Source organism: Mus caroli, chromosome 2 (genome assembly GCF_900094665.2).
Source record: "Mus caroli chromosome 2, CAROLI_EIJ_v1.1, whole genome shotgun sequence".
Lineage (NCBI taxonomy): Eukaryota > Metazoa > Chordata > Mammalia > Rodentia > Muridae > Mus > Mus caroli.
Window position 1 is genome coordinate 105,689,953 of NC_034571.1, and position 26,310 is coordinate 105,716,262.

Genomic DNA, 26,310 nt, shown 5'->3' on the forward strand with positions numbered 1-26,310 from the left:
AAAAGAGAGAAAAAGATGATAAATTTATCCAGAAAAAGAAAAACAGAATGTGTATTCTCTATACACTTACAGAAAATAAAATTGAAAATATTAACACAGAGGAAGTTTTTGGAAAAAAAAATCATAAAAATTGTTAAACAGAAAGAAAACAACCAGCTAATAGTTTCTAGTAAGAAACCAGGTGTGAAAAGTTAAGGAACAAACTTACACAGGATTACTTTCCCTGAACAAAAAAACAGGGAAAACATACACACACACACACACACACACACACACACACACCAAAAACTGTGCTGTAGTTTAGACTTGGAATGTTCTCAAAAGGTCCATGAATTAGAGGCTGCAGGGAGGCAGTAGTACTTTGAAGAGATAGGGGCAAAAGGATTTAAGTTGCAGGAGCTTTCCCCTTGAGGGGTGGGGGTGGGGGGTTCTTGCCCTGCTTATTGCTGTTTTACCAGTGGCTAAAAGTAATGGAACCAGTCAACCACAGGCTAAAATCAGTTGTTTGTAATACAAACTACTGAAAAGGAAACATTTCCCAAATAAAGCAAAATTTCTTGACCTGCAGAGTAAAGTGAAGAGGGTTAAATAGAATAGTCAGTCCTGGGATGCATCACAGGCAAATGAAGGAAAGCTATGAACTGTCAGTTCCCTGCTCTCCTCTGTAATGCCATGTGTGAGTGGAGTGCTGGATGCATTGGAGAGAAAATGATTGATGGTAGCTAAGGCTCTATGTGGACATTATAAAGTTCCCAGAGACTTCAGGGCTCTTACAGAAGTGACTGTCCCATGATGACTCCAGACTGTCAAAAGACAAAAAAAAAAAAAAAAAAAAAAAAAAAAAAAAAAAAAACTAAATTTAAAGAAAACTAAGAATAGGGAATTTCTGTTCAGAAATTTGGACGATGTGCTAAACGATGGAGGCACAAAGTAAAGTGGGCCGGGAAGTGAGTATCAGGACAAAATGCAAACGCTACGGTGAATTTTATAGCAAAATAGAAAACGGGATGAGAAGTAGGCTAGAATTGTTGTATATACAATTTGCTTTTTTTCTAAAGTGGAAACTTAATAGATATAGTATACTAAATGATATATTTGAAATATGATTTATAGGTTAAAGAAATCAGGTTTTTGTCTTTTTCTAATATGACAAAGCTGCAAAATTCTATGTATCCTATGATCTCACATGCCTGAAAATTCGTATACAGAGAAATCATCAAGACTGATGCATACCCAAATGTGGCTAGTGACTTCTCAGGGGAGTGGGTCTGGATGGGATGTGGCATAGAGTAAAGAAGGTGGCAGACTTTTAACTTTACATATGGAAAGTATTACAATTAGAACATAAAACAGAACAAGAGAAAAATCAAAACAAGCAAAAACAGACATAAAAACCATTGCTTGTGCCAACAGCACAGTCCTAGGATCCTAAGTTGCTAGGTTTCCAGTTGTTGGGTCTCTTTAATTCTGGCTAGCTAGTCTTATGTGAATGTAGAATAAAAATCCAAACTCCAATATTCCCAGCTCTGTTCAGAGCAATCACAGCAATGAATGTGAATTAAGTACAAAAAGCCATGGGTGAACAAGGCTTTCTGGCCTGACATTTCAAAATTAACTTTTTGTCTATTTTTTTCAAAAGAAAAATGCAGAAACTGTACAAAAAGTTATATAAGGTTTCTTGGTGTGTTCTCTCTCTCTCTCGCTCACTCTCTCTGTGATATTTTCACTAAGTGAAAAGTTAATTGGAAAATCTTTATCAATTCTATTTATTTGGTTAAAAATACAAGTTTAAAATTTTTATCTTGGGGCTGGAGAGATGGCTCAGTGCTTAAGAGCACTGGCTGCAAGCAGGACACCCAGGGAAAGGGGAAGGACAGTAACCTACCCACAAAACCTTCAACCCAAAATGTGTCCTGTCTATAAGATGTGCAGGGACAAAGATAGAAAGGACACTGAGGGAATGGCCAACCAATGACTGCCCCAAACTAAGACGCATCCCATGGGCAAGAGCCAATCCCTGACACTGTTAATAGTACTCTGTTATGTTTGCGCACAGAAACCTAGCATTAACTGTCATCTGAGAGGATCCACCCAACAGCCAATGGAAAGAGATGCAGAGACTCACACCCAAACATTAGGTGGAGCTCAGGAGTCTCATAGAAGAGTTGGGAGAAAGATGGAGGCCAAAGAGGACAGGGACTCCACAGGAAGACCAACAGAGTCAGCTAACCTGGAACCTTGGGGGGCCCCAGACACTGAAGCACCAACTAAAAAGAGAGTACAGGCTAGACCTAACCCCCCTATATATATGTAGCAGATGAGCAGCTTGGTCTTCATGTGGGTCAGCAGGGGCTGTCTCTAAATGGACAGCCTCGGCCTCATTGGGAGAGTATATGTGTAGTCCTGCAGCAACTTAATGTGTGGGGTGGGGTTTCAGAGTAGAATGTGTGTGTATGTGGGGGGTTGACACCCAGAGGAGGGCTTCCCCTTCTAAGGGAAATGGGGAGAGGTACTGGGAGCAGAGGAAGGGCTAATATTGGGTTGCAAGGTGAATAAATAAATATATTTAATAATAAAAGAACACTGACTGCTCTTCTAGAGGACCTGGGTTCAATTTTAACACCCACATGATGGCTCACAAGCATCTGTAATTCCAGTTCCTGGTATTCAATAACCTGGACAGTGGTGGTGCATAGCTTTAATCTAAGCACTCAGGAGGCAGAACTAGGAGCATCTCTTGAGTTCTAGGCCAGCCTGGACTACAGAGTGAGTTCCAGGACAGTTCAGGCTACTCAGCGAAATGCCATCAAAAAGAACCCCAAAACCCAAACCAAACAAACAAAAAACACCACCAACAAAAAAAACCAAAACCCCCAAAATCATTAACTGTTGATGACAAAGCCATTTTTGTGTTTTCTGTAAAACAGTAAGGAAAGCCAGGCAAACGCAAAGACATCCTTGTTGCGGTAAATCCCCTCCCAAATATGCCCCAGCAATGAAAACAGGACACAGTTAATATGATTACATGCTGCGTGCCTAGATTGGGCAGGTCTACCACTACACTACCATCTTCCACAGCTTATGAGACCCCTTAGAATTTGCAGTTTTTCCAGGCCACGTGCTTCTGCTCCACTTTTCTCCTTCTTCCTCCTCCTCTCTGTCCCCTCCCTCTTTCATTTTCTCCTTCCTCTCCCCTCCTGCTCCACCTTCCCTTTTATCTGCCCAATCATCAACTCTCCTTTTTGTTACAAATTAAGGTGGGAAGCAGGTTTACAGGAAATCACCTGAGTGCTGACTCATTCCTTGTTCACAACCACTCACAGGAGAATGGAGTTAACATCAAATATAATTAGCCCAGGGCTATCCACAACACATCCCCATAAGGCAAATTTAACCATTAGTTCTTCGGTGAGTTTCTTGAAACCTGTAAGCCATTTGGAAGCTGGGACTCTGGTGGAATAGACTGGTTTTCAATTCATCCCTAAGACGGATTTTAATCCACCGGTTCAGTTAAGTTCTTAGAAGGGATAAGTTCTCATTTTGCTTTACTGACACACTTTTAATATATGTGTGTTTCAGTATGAAATGAGGGTTGGATTTTAGGGTGTTTGATCCAAGCTTCATATATGGGTATGTTAGTAGAGCCCCCAAGTGTGATCAGATTAAATTACTTAAAAACAGATTGGATTCTTTCAGGCTTGCTTATTTGAAAGGGATAAGAGACTCAGGCCTTCAGGAATAAGGCTAAATCTGAAGCTTTTATCCTTATTTTACCTCTGGAATTAAGCAGAACAATATAACACATGGCCCCTGAGGCTGAAAAGCTAAGGGCTGTCAGGCTTCCACCATCACAGACTGGTTATAGAGGAAAAGCTGAAACCCCAAACCTACAAGTAAGTATGCCCAGATTCGAGATTATCAAATAGCTTTTCTGGGACCGAACTGTTTGTTGTTTAAAACCATAGCTAATCTGACAGCTGTTTGTGGCAAAGGTCCAAGGGTGTGTCACATAGAGACTCATTAAACACTAAAGCCACTGCCTTAGGTCCCTCAAGTGTCTCAGAAAGCTTTGGCCACAGGAACTCTGGAAGCTTTGCAGAAGCCCTGATAATGAAGCGCACATGCCTTCAACATTTTTTTTTTTTGGCTTCTAGCACATGATTTTGCGGGATTTTATAGTCCTTTCAGTATATATACTGAATATACACTGAATAAATATATTCAGTAGCTTTTTCCACCAAAGTCTTCGATCTGATTAATTTCACTACTTTTTTTTTACATTACGACAAAATTTTTCATAACTCAGCTGTAAAGCTGCTATTCCTGATTAGTGACTATTTGGGTTTTGCTGGACTGAAAAGCAGATGTTAAGTGTTTTAAAATTTAGTATGGTATCTTATTATTCTCTAAGAATTTTATATGTGCATCCTACACTTTCTCCCTTCCCCTTTTCCTGTTTACTCCCTTCTATATACTCCTCCTTGCTTTCTTTCAAATTCATGACGTCTTTTAAAAAATTGTTGTTTTACACACACACACACACACACACACACACACACACTTATGTATTCTCAAACATAAATACAGCCTCTCAGTTCTCAGTCTGTATAATGTACTGATCATTTGGTATTGGATGTGAAGTTTGTGTGCTTTCCCCTAGGGAAGCCTGTTTCTCCAGCCTCAGCACTCCTTAGCTGCTTGTAGTTCTTTGGGTAGGGTTGGAGACTCTTGGGCTGGCCTAAGTCCCTATTAGCGCATCTATTTTTGTTCTCGTTTAGCTCGTGTTTAGGCAGAATGTGTTAGCCCTCTCTCCCCCACAACATTTTTTTTTTTTGAGCCAAAGAGTTTTTAACTTAAAAAAAGTAAGCAAAAAACTAATTACCTTTCAACATAGATGTTTTTCCCAGTCCCAAGGGAGTAGAGGCTGCACAGAATGTGGTAGCATGAAACCTGCACATCGCTCACTGAAACAAAGAGAAGCCAGAGCCACATATCAGTCTCAGCTCCAGCTCCATCACACGGAAAAGTCCATGAAGAAAAAAAAAAATTAAGGAAGGCATCAGTCACAAGCCCTCTCTAGTTTTCCTTTCTCCCTGTTTCTGTAAACAAGTGAAATCCTCTTCAAACCGGACACTCTTTTACTACTTGTTGGAAAACACTGACAGGAAGACGTGCTCCACTGGTGTCACCTATGTCATTTGCAGGCCTCCTGATGGAGATCACAAAGCTTCCTGGAGAAAGGAATCTTCTGGTCAATGGATCTCCCAAACAGGTCATTTACCCAATAAAGACGACATTACAGTCAAACATTACCGAGGGAAATATTGTCTTCCTCTGGATGGAAGAGCGAATAAAACTTGAAGCCTCTATATTACTTTTGATAATTTTCTAAGACGGTCTGTACATCTGTCATGCTTTATTCAGAGAGGGAGGGAGGGAGGAAGGGAAGGGGGGAGACAGGGAGAAAGGGAAGGAGGGAGACAGAGAGAAAGGGAAGGAGGGAGGGTTGAAAAGAGAGGGAAGAAGGGAGAGGGAGAGAGAGAGAAGGAGGGAGAGAGAGATATCTCAAATATGATCATCTAAAATATTAGGCTGTATTTTTAATTGTATCATGGTCTTCCCTGTTTTCTAAGGGAATAGAGTTCTGAAGGAACACAAAGAATTTTGTCAGCAGGCAACATGCCCTCAATCATCTCTAGACCTCATACCATGGACTGCTAGGACTACTTCAACAAAACTAGAAACAATTTAATGTTTTATTTTTCAACCAAGACACTGCCTTGTTTCCATGTCATAGAACTTCTACCTAGTGGGGACTAACTGATGGAAGACATAGCCCTAGCTATGGACAACTGGCTAAATTAAATCACATGGCAATGTTTAAGCAGTCCTGAAGCTTGGTGACAGAGCATGAACACGGGGGTGGGGGTGGGGCTGGACATTCTGCTAAGTACAAAGCAAAATAAAACCATTGGGAGAAAAACCCATGTGATGTTAACCTCTTTCCTTTGCTCCTGGTACCAGTGAATGATCAAGGCTTTTTAATATGATCCACAGCATCTGGAAGCCCTGGCAGCAGAGGGTATATACTTCTAAGGTGTGTTGCTCAGATAAGCTTTTCAAATTCGATGGAGCAGGGGCGAGACTGGTTCAGAGTGAAATCGGAGAAAGATGAAATGTTCTAAACTCACACTAAAGGATTTCTTCCTTTCCAAGGGATGATCACTGCATTTTTTTTTAAATTTAATCTAAGAAAAGTGTGGGACATCTGTCTTTCTACTCTGCCCTCAAGGTCAATGTGAGTGAGTGGGTCTCTGTCTGTGGCCAGCGCATAGACATTGGTGACAAACAGCAGTAGGACTCACAGAGTAGATCCACCCCAAACTGATGCTGAGCGATGTGCTCAAAGATGGATGTCAGGATGGGAAGCAGAGCCACTGTGGTGTAGTTAATATTCTGAGAAACACCTTTGATCTGCGTTCGGGAATGGGTAAACTTCCCCAGCTTCAGGTTTTCGGAGGTCTTCTCTAAGTCTTCAGCAGCATTTTCAAAGAATGCTCGCAGCCCAGCTTTCACCAGCTCTGAGCCTGACTTCATCACTGTCCTGCAAGTGAACAGCAGTCAGAAACAGGCACAACTGGATTGTCAGGTCAACCCCCTTTACATGGTGGTGACTTGGAGGCAAACTGGGCAGACAGTGGATATTGGTCTGTTTCCATCTGGAAAATAGACCTTAACCACACAGATCACTTGGGCTTGGCTTGTGGAGATCATTGCCAAACTCTTCAGGACCCACAAAGAACAATTTAGAATGGAAGTCACTTGTGACCTACAGCTTGCTGCAGCTGCCTCATCTGTTATTATCCAATGAAAGGATAGGAGTGAGCCTTTTCTACAGCTCACTTGGGGTTAAGAACTTTTGTTCTTTGTTTGCTATTTAGGAGGAAGGAGGAGAAAAGAGAAGAGAGGCAAGCAGTCTCCTAAAGCCTGTACTTCTCCTAGTTTGCAGAGCAATCGTGCATTGGATGAGGGGAGAGGAAAGGGAGAAAGCCAGTCCATTAGAAAGCCAGCCTTATTAGGTCAGTGGGGCAGAGGAAGCTAAGAACAGCTGAATTCTTCCCTCAGAACTGTTTCATAGAACACAGAATTGGGACAAAACCTATATTCAGTCTGTAATTTTCCATATTGCAATATCAACTTCAGGAGATATTGACAGAATTCCTTCCAGGGCATATGCTCTTTCTCTTCAAAGTTTTCTTGGTAATTATCAAACATATCAGGACAGTAAGGACCATCAGTGAGGCTTGCTCTGAAGAGCAGAGATCTCCTGCAATGATCAGTACTCTTGTTATTATTTATTTATTGGGGTGTGTGTGTGTGTTTTGGTCAGAGGCTAATGTTGGGCATCTTCCTTGACCACTTTCCATTCTATGTATTGAAGCAGGGTCTCTGATTTGAACCCACGGCTAAGTAACTTGGTTAGTCTAGCTGGCCAGCTTGTTCTGGGATCCTGTCCCTGCCTGCCTGGTGATGAGTTGCTATAACCACTAGACATTTTTGTGGGACCTGGGGATCTGAACTCCTAGCCTCATGCGTGTCAGGCAAGTGCTTTTACCCACCAAGCCATATCTCTAGCCCTTATTATTTTTCATGGGCTTGAGTTTGTCACAGGCTGTCATCTTTGGGTCACTCTCTTAAGAAGGTAGTTCTCTTTTACATTAGCTCTTGAGGGGTATGTCCTCTTCCTGACTCTGATAAGAACCATTTATTAATTAATGGTGGTTTTTTTTTTTTTTTTTGAGACAAGGTCTCACTATATAGCCTTTTGGCTGACCTTAAGTACACAGAGATCTGCCTGCCTCAGCTTCCTGAGTACTGAGATCAAACGTATGTGCCACCACACTTTGCATAAGGACCTTTTTTCTTCTTTTTTATTTGTTTATTCTTGTCTCATGTATTACATCCCTACCACAGTTTCCCATCCCTTCACTCCTCCCAGTGCCCCACCCCTGATCCACTCCCCTGTTTCCCTTCAGAAAAGAATGGGGATATCAACTGAACACAGCATAACAAGTTACAATAGGCACAAACCCTCATATAAAGGATGACGGAGGCAACCCAGTAGAAGGAAAAGGGTTCCAAGAGTAGGCGAGAGACTCAGAGGTACCTCTCACTCCCACTGTTGGGAGTCCCACAAGAACACTAAGCTACACAACCATAACATAAATGTAGAAGACCTATGCAGATCCATACAGGCTCCCTGATTGTCATTTCAGTGTCTGTGAGCCCCTATGAGCGCTGCTTAGATGATTCTGTGAGCCATGTTCTTATGGTGTCCTTGGCCCCACTAGCTCCTACATCCTTCCTCCTCCTCTTCCTAGGGGATGCCCAGAATTCTGCCTAATGTTTAGCTATGGGTTTCCGACTCTGCTCCATTAGTTGCTAGATGAAGCTTCTGATAAGGACCGCTCTTAATGAGCATGTTAAACAAAACTCCTGTCAGTTTATTTTACTATATCTCTCTTTAAAACTATCACGTATGTTAATATTACACAACTGTGTATTGTTGTCTTTTTAAAAATAAAACCTTCTTTCCTGTTCAGCCAACCTTCCTGCAGATTCTCAAATTAGCCTGAGATTTATTTATTTATTTACTTATTTTTAGGATGACAAGGGTTTCATTGCCTACCACCTATTTCTACCTATACATGTGTGAGTGTGTGTGTGTGTACGTACTATTAAGCACAAATTGAATGTTGCTATGTTATTTATACATTGTATCTCCTGAAAAAAGAATTTTGTAAAAGAGGGTGAGAGCTGATTAATGGCTTTGTATTTAAGATGGTCCATGACAGTAGGTCTGGACTGTGGGAATGAGAAGCAGAATGCCACTTCTGGGGCCAGACAGGAAGTCAGTCATAAGAAACTATTAGGAAGAAAACATTGGGCTTACCTTGTGTCAAGTGTCTGAGCTAAGATATGGAGACAGCTCACCATTGTCGTTGAATCGCTCCCTAGAATGAAAATCATCAGCCATGACTTCCCCCAACCCAGCCTGGCTGTTAAATACAGCCTTCTTAGTATGCATAAGCCCTAGCCCAGTATAATTAACCAGTAACACACAAAGTGCCAGGTCTGTGTTCAGGGACGAGGCGTTTATCTCTGGTCTGACAGAGCCTCTGCTTCATGATGGATGTCACAGGCAGAGCTTAAAACATTCATTGGTGTGGAAAATCTGAGCTGTTAAAAAGGTAGAGAGGTCATTAATCATGCTTCAGACCAATTTTCTCTGGAAAATTTAGGTGACACCTCAGTCCCAAGGTACAGGTTTTCTAAGGGAGCCACAAATGAAGGCTCAAGGTAATTACAGGAAGGAGTGCTGCCTTTCGCAACACATCCTTTTACTTACCAAAGAGTGAAATCCTGTGTCTAACAAGAGCGGCCAGCTTGCAGAATAGGCTAAAGCAGAAAAGGTTGTAATTCAGAGAGTCACAGAGATTGAAGAAGTGATTTTTCTACATTCTCCCACCCCTCACATGTGAAGCAATACATAGATTGGCACTTTAGGAGGATACACTGTGTCCTCTGGAACAGTCCTTGGAACCATGCTGAGGAAAATAATGTGGTTCACACTGTCATGGTAGAGAATTATGAACCGTTCCTTGCAGGAAGTTCCACCCTACTCAAAAACCATTCCTCTGGAATGAGAATAGCATTTGCCAATGGTCCTGTGCAAACTTTCCTTCGTGATTGTCTTAGTCAGGGTTTCTATTCCTGCACAAACATCCTGACCAAGAAGCAAGTTGGGGAGGAAAGGGTTTATTCGGCTTACACTTCCATACTGCTGTTCATCACCAAGGAAGTCAGGACTGGAACTCAGGCAGGTCAGGAAGCAGGAGCTGATGCAGAGGCCACGGAGGGATGTTCCTTACTGGCTTGCTTCCCTTGGCTTGCTCAGCTTGCCTTCTTATAGAACCCAGGACTACCAGCCCAGGGATGGCACCACCCACAAATGGCTGGGCCCTCCCACCTTGATCACTAATTGAGAAAATGCCTTACAGCTGGATCTCATGGAGGCATTTCCTCAACTGAAGCTCCTTTCTCTGTGATAACTCCAGCCTGTGTCAAGTTGACATACAAAGCCAGCCAGTACAGTGAGAGATGCTATGTGTTAAAATGTTCATTCATGGAACATGAAAAAAAAGATAAAGATTCTAAAAGGCAGTATGGAACTGCGAACTATGCTGCAGTCTTCAAGCTTTAGTTGGAAGGTGGAAAAGTGTTGATGGTTAGAGTAGGGAATAGGAGTCTGTTAAACACAGAAACATTTTAAGAAGTACATTTTTGCTGTTATCTTTTTTTGTACATAAAATAATTTTTATTAGATATTTTCTTTATTTATAATTCAAATGTCACCCTTTTCCCTGTTCCCCCTCTCCTGAACCTCCTATCCCCCACCCCTTGTTTCTATGAAGGTGTTCCCCCACCCACCTATACACTCCTCCTCCCTCAAATTCCCCTACACTGGGGTCTAGAGCCTTCACAGGACCAAGGGCCTCTCCTCCCATTAATGCCTGACAAGGCCATCTTCTGCTACCTATGTGGCTAGAGCCATGGGTCCCTCCATGAGTACTCCTTGGTTGGTAGTTTAGTCCCTGGGAGCTCTGGAGGGTCTGGTTGGTTGATATTGTTGTTCTTCCTATGGGGTTGCAATCGCCTTCAGCTCCTTCAGTCCTTTCTCTAACTCCTCCATTGGGGACCCTGTGATTAGTCTGATGGTTGGATGCAAGCATCTACCTCTGTATTTGTCAGGCTTTGGCAGAGCCTCTCAGGAGACAGCTATTATCAGGCTCCTGTCAGCAAGCACTTCTTGGCATCCACAAGAGTGTCTGGGGTTAGTGTCTGTATATGGGATGGATCCCCAGTTGGGGCAGTCTCTGGGTGGTCTTTCCTTCAGTCTCTGCTCCACATGTTGTCTCCATATTTGCTCCCATGAGTATTTTGTTCCCCTTTCTAAGAAGAACTGAAGCATCCACACTTTTGTCTTCCTTCTTCTTGAGCTTCATGTGGTCTATGAGTTGCATCTTGAGTATTCTGAGCTTTTGGGCTAATATCCACTTATCAGTGAGCGCATACCATGTGTGTTCTTTTGTGATTGGGTTACCTCACTCAGGATGATATTTTCTAGTTCTATCTATTGGTCTAAGAATTTCATGAATTCATCCTTTTTAATAGCTGAGTAGTACTCCATTGTGTAAATGTACCACATTTTTCTGTATCCATTCCTCTGTTGAAAGACATCTGGGTTCTTTCCAGCTTCTGGCTCTTATAAATAAGGCTGCTATGAATATAGTGGAGCATGTGTCCTTATTACATGTTGGAGTATCTTCTGGGTGTCCTCAGGTAAGCACTATGTCCAATTTTCTGAGGAACTGCCAAACTGAGTGGTTGTACCAGCTTACAATCCCACCAGCAATGGAGGAGTGTTCCTTTTTCTCTACAACCTTGCCAGCATCTGCTGTCACCTGAGTTTTTGATCTTAGCCATTCTGACTGGTGTGAGGTTGAATCTCCGGGTTATTTTGATTTGTGTTTCCCATTAGGTGCTTCTTGGCCATTCAATAGTCCTCAGTTGAAAATTCTTTGTTTAGCTTTGTACCCCATTTTTGAATAGGGTTATTTGATTCTTGGGAGTCTAATTTCATGAGTTTTTTGCTTATATTGGATATCAGATGTAGGATTGGTAAAGATTTTTTTCCAATCTGGTGGTAACCATTTTGTCCTATTAACAGTGTCCTTCGCCTTACAGAAGCTTTGCAATTTTATTAGGTCCCATATGTCTATTCTTGATCTTAGAGCATAAGTCATTGGTGTTCTGTTCAGGAAGTTTTCCCCTGTGCCATGTGTTTGAGGCTCTTCCCCACTTTCTCCTCTATTAGTTTCAGTGTCTCTGGTTTTATGTGGAGATCCTTGATCCACTGGGACTTGAGCTTTGTACAAGGAGATAAGAATGGGCTGATTTGCATTCTTCTACATGCTGACTTCCAGTTGAACCAGCACCATTTGTTGAAAATGCTGTCTTTTTTGCACTGGATGCTTTTAGCTCCTTTGTCAAATATCAAGAGACCTTAGATGTGGGTTCATTTCTGGGTCTTCAATTCTATTCCATTGATCTTCCTGCCCATCTCTGTACCAATACTGCACATTTTTGTTTTTGTTTTGTTTTTAAATCACTATTGCTCTGTAATACAGCTTGAGGTCAGAGATGATGACCCCCCCCCATAAGTTCTTTTATTGATGAGAATAGTTTTTGCTATCCTGGGTTTTTGGTATTCCAAATGAATTTGCAAATTGTTCTTTCTAACTCTATGAAAATTATTCCCTATTTTCTAACTCTTTTCCCTATTTTCTTTCTCAGCCTGTTTATCCTTTGAGTAGAGGAAGGTTACTGATTTATTTGAGTTAAATGTTATATTCAGCCACTTTGCTGAAGTAGTTTGTCAGGTTTAGGAGTTCTCTAGTGGAATTTTTGGGGTAACTTAAGTATTCCATCATATCATCTGCAAATAGTGATATTTTGACTTTTTCCTTTCCAATTTGTATCCTTTAACTTCCCATTGTTGTCTAATTGCTCTAGCTAGAACTTCAAGTACTATATTGAATAGACAGGGAGAGAGTGGGTGGCCTTGTCTAGTTTCTGATTTTAGTGGGATTGCTTCAAGTTTCTTTCCATTCAGTTTGATGTTGGCTACTGGTTTGGTGTATATTGCTTTTACTATGTTTAGGTATGGGCCTTGAATTCCTGATCTTTCCAAGACTTTTATCACAAAGGGATGTTGAATTTTGTCAAATGCTTTTTCAGCATCTAATGAAATGATCATGTGTTCTTTTTTCTTTGAGTTTGTTTATGTAGTGGATTACATTGATGGATTTCTGTACATTGAACCATCTCTACAACCCTGGGATAAAGCCTACTTGATTTTGGTGAATGATCATTTTGATGTGTTCTTGGATTTGGTTTGCAAGAATTTTATTGAGTATTTTTGCATCGATGGGATCATAAGGGTAATTGGTCTGAAGTTCTCTTTCTTTTTGTTGGGTGTTTGTATGGTTTTGGAATGATCATAATTGTGACTTCATAGAACGAATTGAGTAGTGTTTCTTCTGTTTCTATTTTGTGGAATAGTTTGAAGAGTTTTGGTATTAGGTCTTCTTTGAAGGTCTGATAGAATTCTGCACTAAACCCATCTGGTTCTGGGCTTTTTTTGGTTGGGAAATTTTCAATGACTGCTTCTATTTCTTTTGGGGGTTATGGGACTGTTAAGATGGTTTATCTGATCCTGTTTTAACTTTGGCACCTGGTACCTGTCTAGAAAATTGTTCATTTCATCCAGATTTTCCAATTTGGTTGAGTATAGGCTTTTATACTAGGATCTAGTGATTTTTTTTAAATTTCCTTGGTTCCCTTGTTATGTCTCCTTTTTTCATTTCTGATTTTATTAACTAAGATACTGCCTCTGGTTAGTCTGGCTAAGGGTTTATCTATCTTGTTGATTTTTTTCAAAGAGCCAGATCCTGGTTTTGTTGATGCTTTGAATAGGTCTCTTTTGTTTCTACTTGGTTGATTTCAGTCCAGAGTTTGATTATTTCCTGCTGTTTACTCCTCTTGGGTGAATTTGCTTTTGTTGTTGTTGTTGTTCTAGTGCTTTCAGGTGTGCTGTCAAGGTGCTAGTGTATGCTCTCTCCAGTTTCTTTTTAGAGACACTCAAGAGTTATGAGTTTTCCTCTTAGTCTTGCTTCCATTGTGTCCCATAAGTTTTGGTATGATGTACATTAATTTTCATTAAATTCTATAAAGTCTTCAATCTCTTTGTTTTTTCCTTGATCAAGTTATCATTGAGTGCTGTTCAGCTTCCATTTGTATGTGGGATTTCCATTGTTTTTGTTGTTATTGAAGACCAGCCTTTGTCCATGGTAATCTGATAGGGTGCATGGGATTACTTCAATCTTCTTGCATCTGTTGAGGCCTCTTTTGTGACCAATTACATGGTCAATTTTGGAGAAGGTACCATGAGGTGTTAAGAAAATGGTATATTCTTTTGCTTTAGGATGAAATGTTCTATAGATATCTGTTAAATCCATTTTGTTCATAACTTCTGTTACTTTCACTTTGTCTCTGTTTAGTTTCTGTTTCCATAATCCGTCCATTGTTGAGAGTGGGGTATTAAAGTCGCCTACTATTACTGTGTGAGGTTCAATGTGTGCTTTAAGCTTTAGTAAAGTTTCTTTTATGAATGTGGGTACCCTTACATTTGAAGCGTAGATATTCAGAATTGAGTTTATCTTGGTAGATTTTTCCTTTGATGAGTATGAAGAGTGTTCTTCCTTATCTTGTATGATAACTTTTGGTTGAAAGTCGACTTTATTTGATATTAGAATGACTACTCCAGCTTGTTTCTTGGGACCATTTGCTTGGAAAATATTTTCCAGTCTTTTACTCTGAGGTAGTGTCTGTCTTTGTCACTGAGATATGTTTCCTGTATGCAGGAAAATGCTGGATCCTATTTACATTATCCAGTCAGTTAGTTCGTGTCTTTTTATTGGTGAATTGAGTCCATTGATGTTAAGAGATATTAAGGAAAAGTGACTTTTGCTTCCTGTTATTTTTATTGATAGAGGTGGAATTGTTTGTGTGCCTATCTTCTTTTGAGTTTGTTGAAATAAGATTACTTTCTTGTTTTTTGTAGTATGTAGTCTCCCTGCTTGTGTTGGCGTTTTCCATTTTTATCCTTTGTAGGGCTGGATTCATGAAAAGATATTGTGTAAATTTTGTTTTGTCATGGAATATCTTGTTTTCTCCACCTATGGTAATTTTGTTGGTTATAGTAGCCTGGGCTGGCATTTGTGTTCTCTTAAGGTTTGTATGACATCTGCCCAGGGTCTTTTGGCTTTTGGAGTCTCTGGTAAGAAGTCTGGTGTAATTCTGATACACCTGCCTTTATATATTACTTAACCTTTTCCCTTACTGCTTTTAATATTCTTTTTGTTTGTTTGTTTTGTGCATTTGGTGTTTTGATTCATGGTGACAGGCAGAATTTCTTTTCTGGTCTAATCTATTTGGAGTTTTGTAGGCTTCTTGTATGTTCATGGGCAACGTTTCTTTAGGTTAGGGACGTTTTCTTCTGTAATTTTGTTGAAGATATTGACTGGCCCTTTAAGTTGGGAATCTTTGCTCTCTTCTATACCTATTATTCTTAGGTTCAGTGTTCTCATCGTGTCCTGGGTTTCCTGAATGTTTTGTATTAGGATCTTTTTGCCTTTTGCATTTTCTTTGACTGTTACATCAATGTTTTGTATGGTATCTTCTCCATCTCAGATTCTCTTGTCTATCTCTTGCATTCTGTTGGTGATGCTCACATCTATGACACTTATCTCTTTCCTTAGTTTTCTATCTCCAGGGTTGTTTCCCTTTGTGATTTCTATATGTTTCTATTTTTATTTTTAGATCCTGGATGGTTTTGTTCAATTCCTTCATCTGTTTGGTTATGTTTTCCTGTAATTCTTTAAGGGATTTTTGTGTTTCCTCTTTAAGGGCTTCTACCTGTTTACCTGTGTTCTCCTTTATTTCTTTAAGGGAGTTATTTATGTCTTTCTTAAAGTCTTCTATCATCATCATGAGAAGTGATTTTAAATCTGAATCTTGCTTTTCCACTGTGATGGGTTATCCAGGACTTGCTATGGTGGGAGAACTGGGTTCTGATGATGCCAAATAATCTTGGTTTCTGTTGCTTATGTTCTTGTGCTTGCCTCTGGCCATCTTGTTATCTCTAGTGCTACCTGCCCTTGCTGTATCTGATTGGGGTCTGCCCCTCCTGTAACCCTGGTTGAGTCAGAACTCCTCAGAGTCCAGCTCTCTCTGTGATCCTGTGATTATAGGATCCTGTGATCCTGAGATCCTAGGTGTGTCAGAGCACCTGGGAGTCAAGCTTTCTATGGGTATTGTGGGAATGGGTACAGAACTAGCGCCCAACGTTTGCTCAGGGAACTGGCTCAGACCTGAAGGAGCCTGTGCCACTGGCTGGGCAGGGTTCCTATGTCGCTGGATCCTGCTGGATGCAGTTACTCCCCGGTGTTGGGACATATGTTGTTACCTTCTCACCTATGGTCCTATGATCCTGGGTATGTTAGAATGCCTGGGAGTCAAGCTTCCTCTGGGTGTTGTAGGACTGGGTGAGGAGCTAGTACCCAAGGTCTGCTCAGGGCACTGGCTCAGACTGGAAGGATGCTGTTATCTTTCATTAGTCTATGGTCTTCCCTAGTTGGGTCCTTGGGAACTAGGAAGCTGCTATTATTATCATTATGATCATGATCATCATCATTAACATCATTGTTGTTATTGATTGTTGTTGTTTGTATTTCTGACGTCTTTTTGTGCTCCACGTAAAGTTCTCACTGTGGAGTCTTTTTCCAGCTGAACTATACTTCATCACTTGTAGTTAGGAAGGCCTTGTGCACCTAGGAAGGAAGCCTGGAGATGTTTCCAATTATGCTGTCAATTGAGCATACCCAGGGTCACTGTGACAGCAGTCCACATGTGTGGGTAATACTCTTGGGAGGAGATTCTATGAACTATTCCACAAAATAGAAACAGAAGAAACACTGCCAAACTCATTTTATGAGGCCACAGTCACCTTGATACCTAATCCACACAAAGATTCAACAGAAGAAAGAGAACTTCAGATCAATTACTCTTATGAATATTGATGCAAACCAAATCCAGGAACACATCTAAAACATCATCTATAGTGATCAAGTAGGCATCATCCTAGGGATACAGGGGTTGTTCAGTATACAAAAGTCCATCAGTTGGGCAGGGATTGTTCAGTATACAAAAGTCCATCAGTTGGAACACAGGGCCCCCAATGGAGGAGCTAGAGAAAGTACCCAAGGAGCTGAAGGAGTCTGTAACCCTATAGGAGGAACAGTAATATGAAATAATCAGTACCCCCTGAGCTCATGTCTCTAGCTGCATATGTAGCAGAAGATGGCCTAATTGGCCATCATTGGGAGGAGAGGCCCTTGGTCTTGCAAAGATTATATGCCCCAATACAGGGAAATGCCAGGTCCAGGAATCTGGAGTGGGTGGGTTGGGGGGCAAGGCGGAGGGAGGGTATAAGGGACTTTTGGGATAGTATTTGAATTGTAAATGAAGAAAATATCTAATAAAAATTGTTTAAATAATAAACAAACAAACAAACCCAAAAGTCCATCAATGTAATCTATATTATAAACAAACTGAAGAAAAAAATCACATGATTATCTTACTAGATGCTGAAAAAGCCTTTGACAAATTCCAACACCCCTTTATGTTAAAAGTTTTAGAGAGATCAGAGATAAAAGGCACATACTTAAACATAATCAAAGCAATAATCGGCAAGTCAATAGTCAACATAAAGCTAAATGGAGAGAAATGTAAAGTAATTCCACTAAAATCAGAGACAAGACAAGGTTTTCCACTCTCTCCCTATTCTTTATAATACTTGAAGTTCTAGCCAGAGAAACAAGACAACTAAAGGAGATCAAGGGGATACAAATTGGATTGGAAGAAGTCAAAGTATTGCTAATTTCGAATGATATGGTAAGCAACCCCAAAAATTCTACCCAGAGAACTTCTATAGCTGATAAACACTTGAGAAATGTGGTTGGATAGAAACTTAACTCAAATAAATCAGTAGCCCATCTTTATACAAATGAAAAACTAGCCAAGAAAGAAATTTGGGGAGCAATACCCTTCACAATAGCCATGAGGAATATAAAGTATCTTGGTGTAACTCTAACCAAGCAAGTGAAAGATCTGTATAACAAGAACTTCAAGTCTTTGAAGAAAGAAACTGAAGAAAATATTAGAAGATGGAAAGATATCTCATGCTCATTGATAAGTATGATTAACAGTGAAAAACAGCCATCTTGCCAAAAGCAAACTGTAGATCCATATTCCAACAAAAAATTTTATAGACATTGAAAGAGCAATTCTTAACTTCATGTAGAAAAAACAATAAACTTAGGATAGCCAAAACAATTCTGAACAATAAAAGAACTTTGGGAGGAATTACCATCCCTGACCTTAAACAGTACTACAGAGCAATAATAATAAAGCGAAACCAAAAAAACCTGCATGGTATTGGTACAGAATCAGATATGTTGATTAGTGGAATCAAATAAAATACCCAGAAATAAACCCACACACTTATGGACACTTGATTTTTGATAAAGAAGCCAAACCATACAATGGAAAAAAGAAAGCATCTTCAATAAATGGTGATAGTCTAAGTGGATGTCTACATGTAGAAGAATGAAATAGATCCATATTTATCACCCTGCACAAAATTCAAGTCCAAGGGGATCAAGGACCTCAACATAAAACCAGACACACTTAATCTGATAGAAGAAAAAGTAGTAAATACCCCTTGAACACATTGGTACAGGAGACAATTTCCTGAACAGAACATCAATGGCTCAGGCTCTAAGATCAACAGTTGATAAATGGAACCTCATGAAACTGCAAAGCTTCTGTAAGGCAAAGGCCACTGTCAATAGGGCAAAACATCAGCCTACATCTTCACCAAAGCTACATGTGACAGAGGGCTAATATCCAAATTTATAAAGAACTCAAGAAGTTAAACACCAACAACCCAAACAACCCAATTAAAAAATGGGGCACAGAGATAAATAGAGAGGAATCTCAAATGGCCAAGAAGCACTTAAATAAATGTTCAAAGTCCTTAGTCATCATGGAAATATAAATCAAAACAACTCTGAGATTCTATCTTATTCAGGTTAGAATGACTAATATAAAAAACTCAAGCACATGTTGGAGAAAGGGGAGCACTCCTCCATTGCTGGTGGGAGTGCAAACTTGTACAACCACTTTGGAAATCAATTTGGCAGTTTCTTAGAAAACTCAAGTTCTACCTCAAGACCCACCTATTCCACTCCTGGGCATATACCCAAATGATGCTCCAACATCCCACAAAGACACTTCTTGCTCAACTATGTTCATAGCAGCTTTATTTTTAACAGCCAGAAACTGGAAACAACTTAGATGTCCCTCAACTGAAGAATGGATAAAGAAAACGTGGTAATCTACACAATGGAATAGTATTCAATTATTAAAAACAAGGACATTATGAATTCTGTAGGCAAATGGATGGATCTTGAAAGTATTATCCTGAGTAAGGTGACCCAGTCCCAAAAGGACATGCATAGTATGTATTCACTTATACGTGGTTATTACCCATAAAATACAGGATGCCCATGTTACACTTCACAGACCCAAGGAGGCTGGACAGGAAGGAGGGCACAAACAAAGATGTTTGAGTCTCACTTGGAAGGGGGAGTAGAATGATCATAGAAGGTGGGTGGAGGGAAGGAACTGGGTGGGAAAAGGGATCATGAGGGGATTAGGGTTTCAGGGTCGGGTGTGGGGAGGAGCAGTAGGGATGGCCATGAGAATGAATGGAAATCTGTACCCGATGGGGAGGGCATTGGGGGGGGATGAGGGACATCTCCAGGAAGAGACAGACACCTGGGATAGGGGAGGTGCCTAAGAATCAATGGGGGTGTCCTTAGCTATGATTCATACCATGGGGTATATGAAGCCTGGGGAGGCTGTGTTGTGTGGCCTGGGAGGAACCCTGATGGAGTGATAGGGACACTAACCAATCCACAAAACGTTTGATCCCAAACTTATTCTGTCTACAAGAAATGCATGGATTGCGGATGGACCAGAGACTGAGGGAACGACCAACCCATAACTGGCCCAATTTGAGTATATTGATGGTACTCTGTTTTGCTTGCAAACATGGCTATCCTCTGAGAGGCTGGACCAACCAATTGAATCAGACAGACATACACCCACAGCCAAATAGTGGATGGAGCTTGGGGACTCTTATTAAAGAATAGGAGGAAAGCTTTCATCCCCTAAGGAGATAGGAACTCCACAAGCAGACCAACAGAATCAACTAACCTGGACCCTTGAGTCTCTCAGAGACCCAATCACCAACCAAAGAACATACATGGGCTGGACCTGGGTCTCTCTGCAAATATGTAGCAGATAAGCAGCTTGGTGTTCATGTGGGTCCCAAACAACTGGAGCGGAGGCTATCTCAAAAGCTGTTGCCTGTATGTAGGATATGTTCTTCTAGCTGGGCTGCCTTGCCTGGTTCTAGTAGGAGAGGAAGCACATAGACTTGCAGAGACTTGATGTGCCAGGGTGGGGAGATACCCAGGAGGGACCCCACCTGCTCAGAGGAGAAGAGGAAAGGAGATGGGGGAAGGATTATGGAAGGGATGACCAGGAGGGAGGCAGTGAGCAGGATGTAAAGTGAATACATTTTTTAAAATGCATGAGATTCACATGCATGTAGATAAAATACTTATGCAGATCATATGTATATATTATGTATGGTATGTGCACACACATATATGTTTATGTGTTTATATATGTGTGTATATATATATATATGATAGACGAGAAAGAAGGATTCAATAAAAAGGAATCTGGTATGTGTCAGGCGCCAAGGCAAGAAAATTGCTAGTTTCAGACTAGCCTGGGATGGGCTGTGGAGCTGGACCTTTAATCCTATCATTTTGGAGGCAGAAGCAGGCAGATTTTTGTGAGCTGGGGGCCATCTGACTTACACAGTGAATTCTAGGCCACCCAGGGCTACATAGCAAGACACATGAAACTGATGAACCAGCAAATAACTCCCCTAGTCCCTTAAACAAACAAACAAAATTAAAGGAATAAAAAGAGTAAAAGAAAAGAAGGAAAGAAAGAAGAAAAGAGTCTGCTGGGATGAACACGCTCAGTGTAAACACAACTGCTTCTGTGGGAGACACCAGCTCACAGATGGATTTGGAAGCTATTTGCAAGGCTGATCAGCTTGCGGTTGTATTCCAGCCATGACAAATGGTGCCTGGTTGAACAAATGTTACATTTCCATGAATTAATAGTCTAAGATCAACAGATGAAGAAAACAGACACACCTGCCCTCTGTTGGATTATCTGAATGTCTTGCATGGCCCTTCATTTTCCTAGCTACTTGTGGAACACACTAGTTCAACCTGAAGGCATAAGATCTTGGGATCAGTACCTGGTCCCAAAGTATCCTTTCTGGCAGGATGGGGTTTCTCCTGTCTTGAGTGGGGCTAGGTGATCACAGCAAAGAAGTGGCATGTGAAAGTGGCATACTTACTCAGGTGGGCAGTGACTCTCGTATATGAAAAATTAATATCAGTGCCTTGTTCATGCAGTGTTAAATAAATGTTAGGCACATCTTCAAGCTGAATATACTCTCAAAGAGTGTGATAGTTAATGGCTGAGCTCTTATTCAGTATGATGTGCATGTTCATTGTCAATGGAGAGTATTCAGACTTTCACTACCCTCCATAGAGCTTTGCTATTTAGAAGTCTAATCCACATGTGGCCAAGCAGGAAGAATCTGAAGCATGCTAGACAGCACCTTTCAGCCTCATTATGAAGGTTTCCTTGTGTTAAGGTCTGTGAAGGAACTCCTACTTTGTGTCTAGAGGAGTTTTAGGCTGGTTTGTGTGTGCATGTGTATGTGCATGTGTATTTGTGTGTGTGTGTACATGTGCATGTGTGTGTACATGTGCATGCCTGTGCATCTGGCAGACAGAGGATGATGTCTGGTGTTCAGTCAGTCTCTACCTTATTCCTGTCGACACAGTGTCTCTCACTGAGGAGCTAGGTTGGTAACCAGCAAGCTCTAGTGATTCTCCTGTCTTAGCTCCCTATAACACCTGAGCTGCAGTTACACATGCAGCCACATTCAGCTTTTTATTTAAGTGCAAGTATCCAAACTCCATTACTCATGCTTGAGCAGTGTCTTAGTTAGGGTTTTACTGCTGTGAAGAGACATCTGACCAAGGCAAGTCTTATAAAGGACAACCTTTAATTGGGGCTGGCTTACAGGTTCAGGGGTTCAGTCCATTATCATGACCACATCTAGGCAGGCATGGTACAGGCAGAGCTGAAAGTTTTACATCTTCATCTGAAGGCTGCGAGTGGGAAGGTTAGCTTCCAGGCAGCTAGGATGAGGGTCTTAAAGCCCACACCCACAGAGACATACCCACCCCATCAAGGCCACACCTACTCTAACAGGGCCATACCTTCTACTAGTGCCACTCCCTGGGCTGAGCATGTGCAAGCCATCACAAGCAGCAAATGCCCTTACCCACTGAGCCACCCCTTCAGCTCTGGGGCTGATACTTCTGAACCAACATTTATCCAATCCTGTAGTTCTAGCTTTCAAATTTCAGATTATTCACACTAGGACTTGTAAGATCTGAGCTTTAAAAATTTAATCTTGCAAGCTTGATAAGGAAGTGACTGGAACTAGTATGTGCCTTAGTGTTTCATGTTTAATTTTCAAGTTTCAGAAGGACCTTGGCCCTCTTTCTCAACATTATTTCACGGCAATTAACCTGTGTATATATGTATTTCACAAGCCCCATGAACACTCCAAAGAGCGCAATTCCATTCGTTTCTGAAATCACTAAGATATATACAATTATAAAAATTTTCAAATCAAGATACTAATCAAGGCTCTGAATTACTAATCATCACGTTATGCATCATTTCCACAGAGAACTTGTCATTTAGTCTCCAGGTAGCTGATATCTTAAATATGTGCTAATATCGTTATATTAGCACTGAGAATGGCAGTTTGAACAAGTATCCTTCTAGGGTCCATGTATAAGAAGCTGTCTCTAGGGTACTGCTACTGAGAGGTTAAGGACTCTTGGAGGATGGAGCTGAGTGCGAGGTTTTGGGTCAATGGGGTATGACCTTAAGGAGGTTTTAGGATGCTGTCATTTTTGCCTTCTGGCCATGAGCTGGGCAGTTTGCCTCACAGTGAGCTCCTTATCACTGCTTTCTAGATCCCTCACCATGGGATGAAAGAAAGGTGTCTACTGGATTTAAACTTCAGAACTATGGGCTATGTAAACCTTTTAGCTTTACGTATCTCAGGCATGTTGTTACAGGAACTCAAAGCTGACTACCACAGCGGCCCTCTCTTGATTTCACAGACTTACCTGGCCACCATTTCTTTCTCTTTATGGGAAGCATACCCACTGCTGCTGAGCGGCTTCAGAGGAGACGACAGGAAATACAGGCGGTGGTTGGTGAAGTACTGGTCAACCAGTGGGAGGAGAACCTGGAAGCCATCGAATGTCACTTTTAAAGTAGCTGATCAAAGTCTATCTGACAGTTCCTTTTAAAGAATTCATTCTTGATGAACAAAGGCATCTCAACACTGGCTGTGGATTTCCAGGGAATTCTACTCTTGGTCTCACTTTGCATCATCATCATCATCATTATTATTATTATTATTATTATTATGTGCATTTAACAAGAAGTGTTGGAGTTATGCAAAAGAAAAGACTATTAACAAATACCCTTGTGTAAGGACCCAATTTCAAGGAAATATCTGGGAAAACTCAAACTTCCTTCTTGGCCATCACATCAACACCTGCACTCCAGGTATGGCTGAGCCCTCAACCTAAGCGTCTGTCTCTGCTTCTTATGGCAAAGATACTGAAAGACACTTGGTTCCTCTCAACAGGGTTTTGTGGATAACATTCATTGGTACCCAAATGCATTCTCTCCTTCTTAGCCACAGAACAGCTGGTTTTAGTGAGACAGGGCTGCGGAGCTTGCTTGGCTTCCTTTGTAGCTGGAGTAAATTAAATTGTCTCGCTGGTGGCACTAAGTTAGAATTTCAGAAAAGTAGCAGCTTGCTTGCCCCTCTCTTTGCTTTACACACCAGTTTCCCACAGATGCGGTACAATTGAGCTTGTTTGGAGCACACTAGCAAGAAGCACCCTGTTACAGATGGTACAGAACGAGTCAGGAGGATCCCTAAGCTACAGTATGGAGCTGAGCAGGCTGCATACTTCCTTGGAACTCCTACCGGCTCTGTGTCTGTTTTACAACAAGCAAATTTACCTCTGTCTCCCTGAAAGCTTTTGGACTAGATCCTGAGTGAAGGAGAAATACTTACTTTGGCAAAGAATTTGATCTCCTGGTCATGGGGAGACTTCTCTGTCTTCCCACTGCTGACAATGGCTTCTGCAAAGACAGGAGTAACAAACCTCGGTCAGAGAAAACAAACAAACAGACAAACAGATAAACAACCACAGTATTTTTAGAAGCAGAGCAGCTTTTCAAAAAGTCAAGGAGCAAGCCTAGTTGCTTTCATAAAATAACATCTTTCGAAGCATGTTGAGACGTGCTGGTTGGGTATGTGTCATGTCAACTCTCTCACTACACCCTTTTCTGAAGCAGCTTCAGTGATGTCCATAGTCACAAAGTGTGGGAAAAGTTAATGAGATGAGTTGCTTTGTCAAACAACACAAGAGCTCATCAAATCCAGCAGAGAAGCCAAGGAACTAAACTAGGTGGGGTGGGGGATAAATCTCAGCCACTATTCTCCACCCAAATTAAATGTCTCCGTGGATCACAAACATCGATGACATAAGAAGATCACTCCTGGGACTGGAGAGATGGCCCAGTAATTAAGTGCACCGGCTGCTCTTTCAGAGGTCCCAGGTTCAATTCCCAGCAACCACATGGTGGCTCACAATCATCTGTAACAAGATCCAGTGCCGTCTTCTGGTATGTCTGAAGACAGTTATAGAATACTCATGGAAATAAATAAATCTAGAAGAAGAAGAAGAAGGAGGAGGAGGAGGAGGAGGAGGAGGAGAAAGAAGGAGAAGGAGAAGGAGAAGGAGAAGGAGGAGGAGGAGGAGGAGGAGGAGGAGGAGGAGAAGAAGAAGAAGAAGAAGAAGAAGAAGAAGAAGAAGAAGAAGAAGAAGAAGAAGAAGAAGATCACTCACAATACCAAATTCTTTCCTGCTATTTTGCTGTTCCACTTACCCAAGTGAGCAATAAACTCTTGAGCAGCGTCAACATACTTCAGGATCTTCTTCAAAAACTTGTAGGCAAATCTCTTCTCCATGGAGGAGGCATCCAGCTCCAAGTCCTTCATGCCTCTAGATTGAACAGAGATGGAACCCCCGGGAGTAGCAGGGAAAAATCACGTGACTTTGGTGCACCACCCATCCTCCCCATGCTGCTGAATCTAATTTTCAGTGTGGACAGCTGCTGTTAGTGGCTCATCATCTGACTGACTCGTGCATTTGGACTTGACTGTGCGGGCACACAACACTTCTGCTACAGTAATTTCTCAGCAGAGTCTTCAGAGAGAGCTTTATAATTATTACTAAAAGATACTGAGGTGGAAGTCAGAGACGGTGACAAATACTCATATGTTTGACCTGATGCTGGCCGTAAATGGACGTGAATATAAACTGGGTGGAATGAAGGAAGCAATATGTTATTGTCATGTTTCAAGCCTGGGACAAAGGGCTGAGCTGCCTATTTAACATTATCAAAGCAGATCTGGCCTCCAGGTTCTCCCAGCCTCTCTCAGTCCCTACCTGTTACAGGGTGTGTTTGCCATACCCCACCTTCTACCTGAAACTCTCCAGCCCAGGAGCTGGGCTGTCCCTCCACCAGCGACTCTTGCCTATATAACCCAGCCATTTTGGTTACACTGCCCTGGTCTTTTGTTTTTCCTCCCCCTTGGTCTCTTGCCCTTTTGACTACTGCTTCTGGTTGTCTTCTCTCCCTCTTTGGTTATAGTAAAGGAGAAATTTTCTTTTCTGTGAGTAAGGAATTTTATCAGCAAATTACACCCCACATTCTTCTTAGTGCTAGAAAGAGGATTAAAGCCGGGCAGGGAGTTTTCTCAACAGCTTCTCTGGAGGCTGTCTCCTCCTGCAGCATGACCTTTCCCACCCGACAATGTGACAAATATGTTTCTTTGTCATTTTCTTCCTATGAACTACAATAGAAATATTTGTATAGTTTTTATTTACTTGGCATTAGCTAGCAACAATCTATAGGAAATTAAAAAAGAGAAATATCTTGCTGTCAACTACTTCTTTGAAGGGGAATGGGCAGGGTCTCAGAGCAGGGTCTCTAGCCGGTTTCTCCTCCTATAAAGAAGCTGGCAAGCACAATGCTCTGGAGCTCACCACAGACATCTGATCAAAGACTTAGGTGGTCCAAGCCAACTTGATAGAAAACATCCATCCATGTGTGTGGAGCGCCGCTATCTCGTAAACATCCTGTGCTGAGCCATTTCCTCAGTACTATCTCGTAAACATCCTGTGCTGAGTCATTTCCTCAATAACAACTCGTAAACATCCTGTGCTG

General features: G+C 41.4%; 1 protein-coding gene across 2 annotated transcripts in view; it reads right to left on the bottom strand.

Annotated features, from left to right (window-relative positions):
* Positions 1-26,310, bottom strand: part of Ryr3 (ryanodine receptor 3) — a 542,105-nt gene that overhangs the window by 83,941 nt on the left and 431,854 nt on the right. For both annotated transcript variants that reach the window (XM_029469442.1, XM_021156945.2), the window contains 7 exons: positions 24,967-25,082; positions 24,089-24,156; positions 23,121-23,242; positions 9,410-9,459; positions 8,954-9,014; positions 6,366-6,604; positions 4,883-4,964 (listed from right to left, as the gene is read on the bottom strand). In XM_029469442.1, coding sequence (XP_029325302.1) covers positions 4,883-4,964; positions 6,366-6,604; positions 8,954-9,014; positions 9,410-9,459; positions 23,121-23,242; positions 24,089-24,156; positions 24,967-25,082 — 738 coding nt within the window. The remainder of the gene's footprint in view (positions 1-4,882; positions 4,965-6,365; positions 6,605-8,953; positions 9,015-9,409; positions 9,460-23,120; positions 23,243-24,088; positions 24,157-24,966; positions 25,083-26,310) is intronic.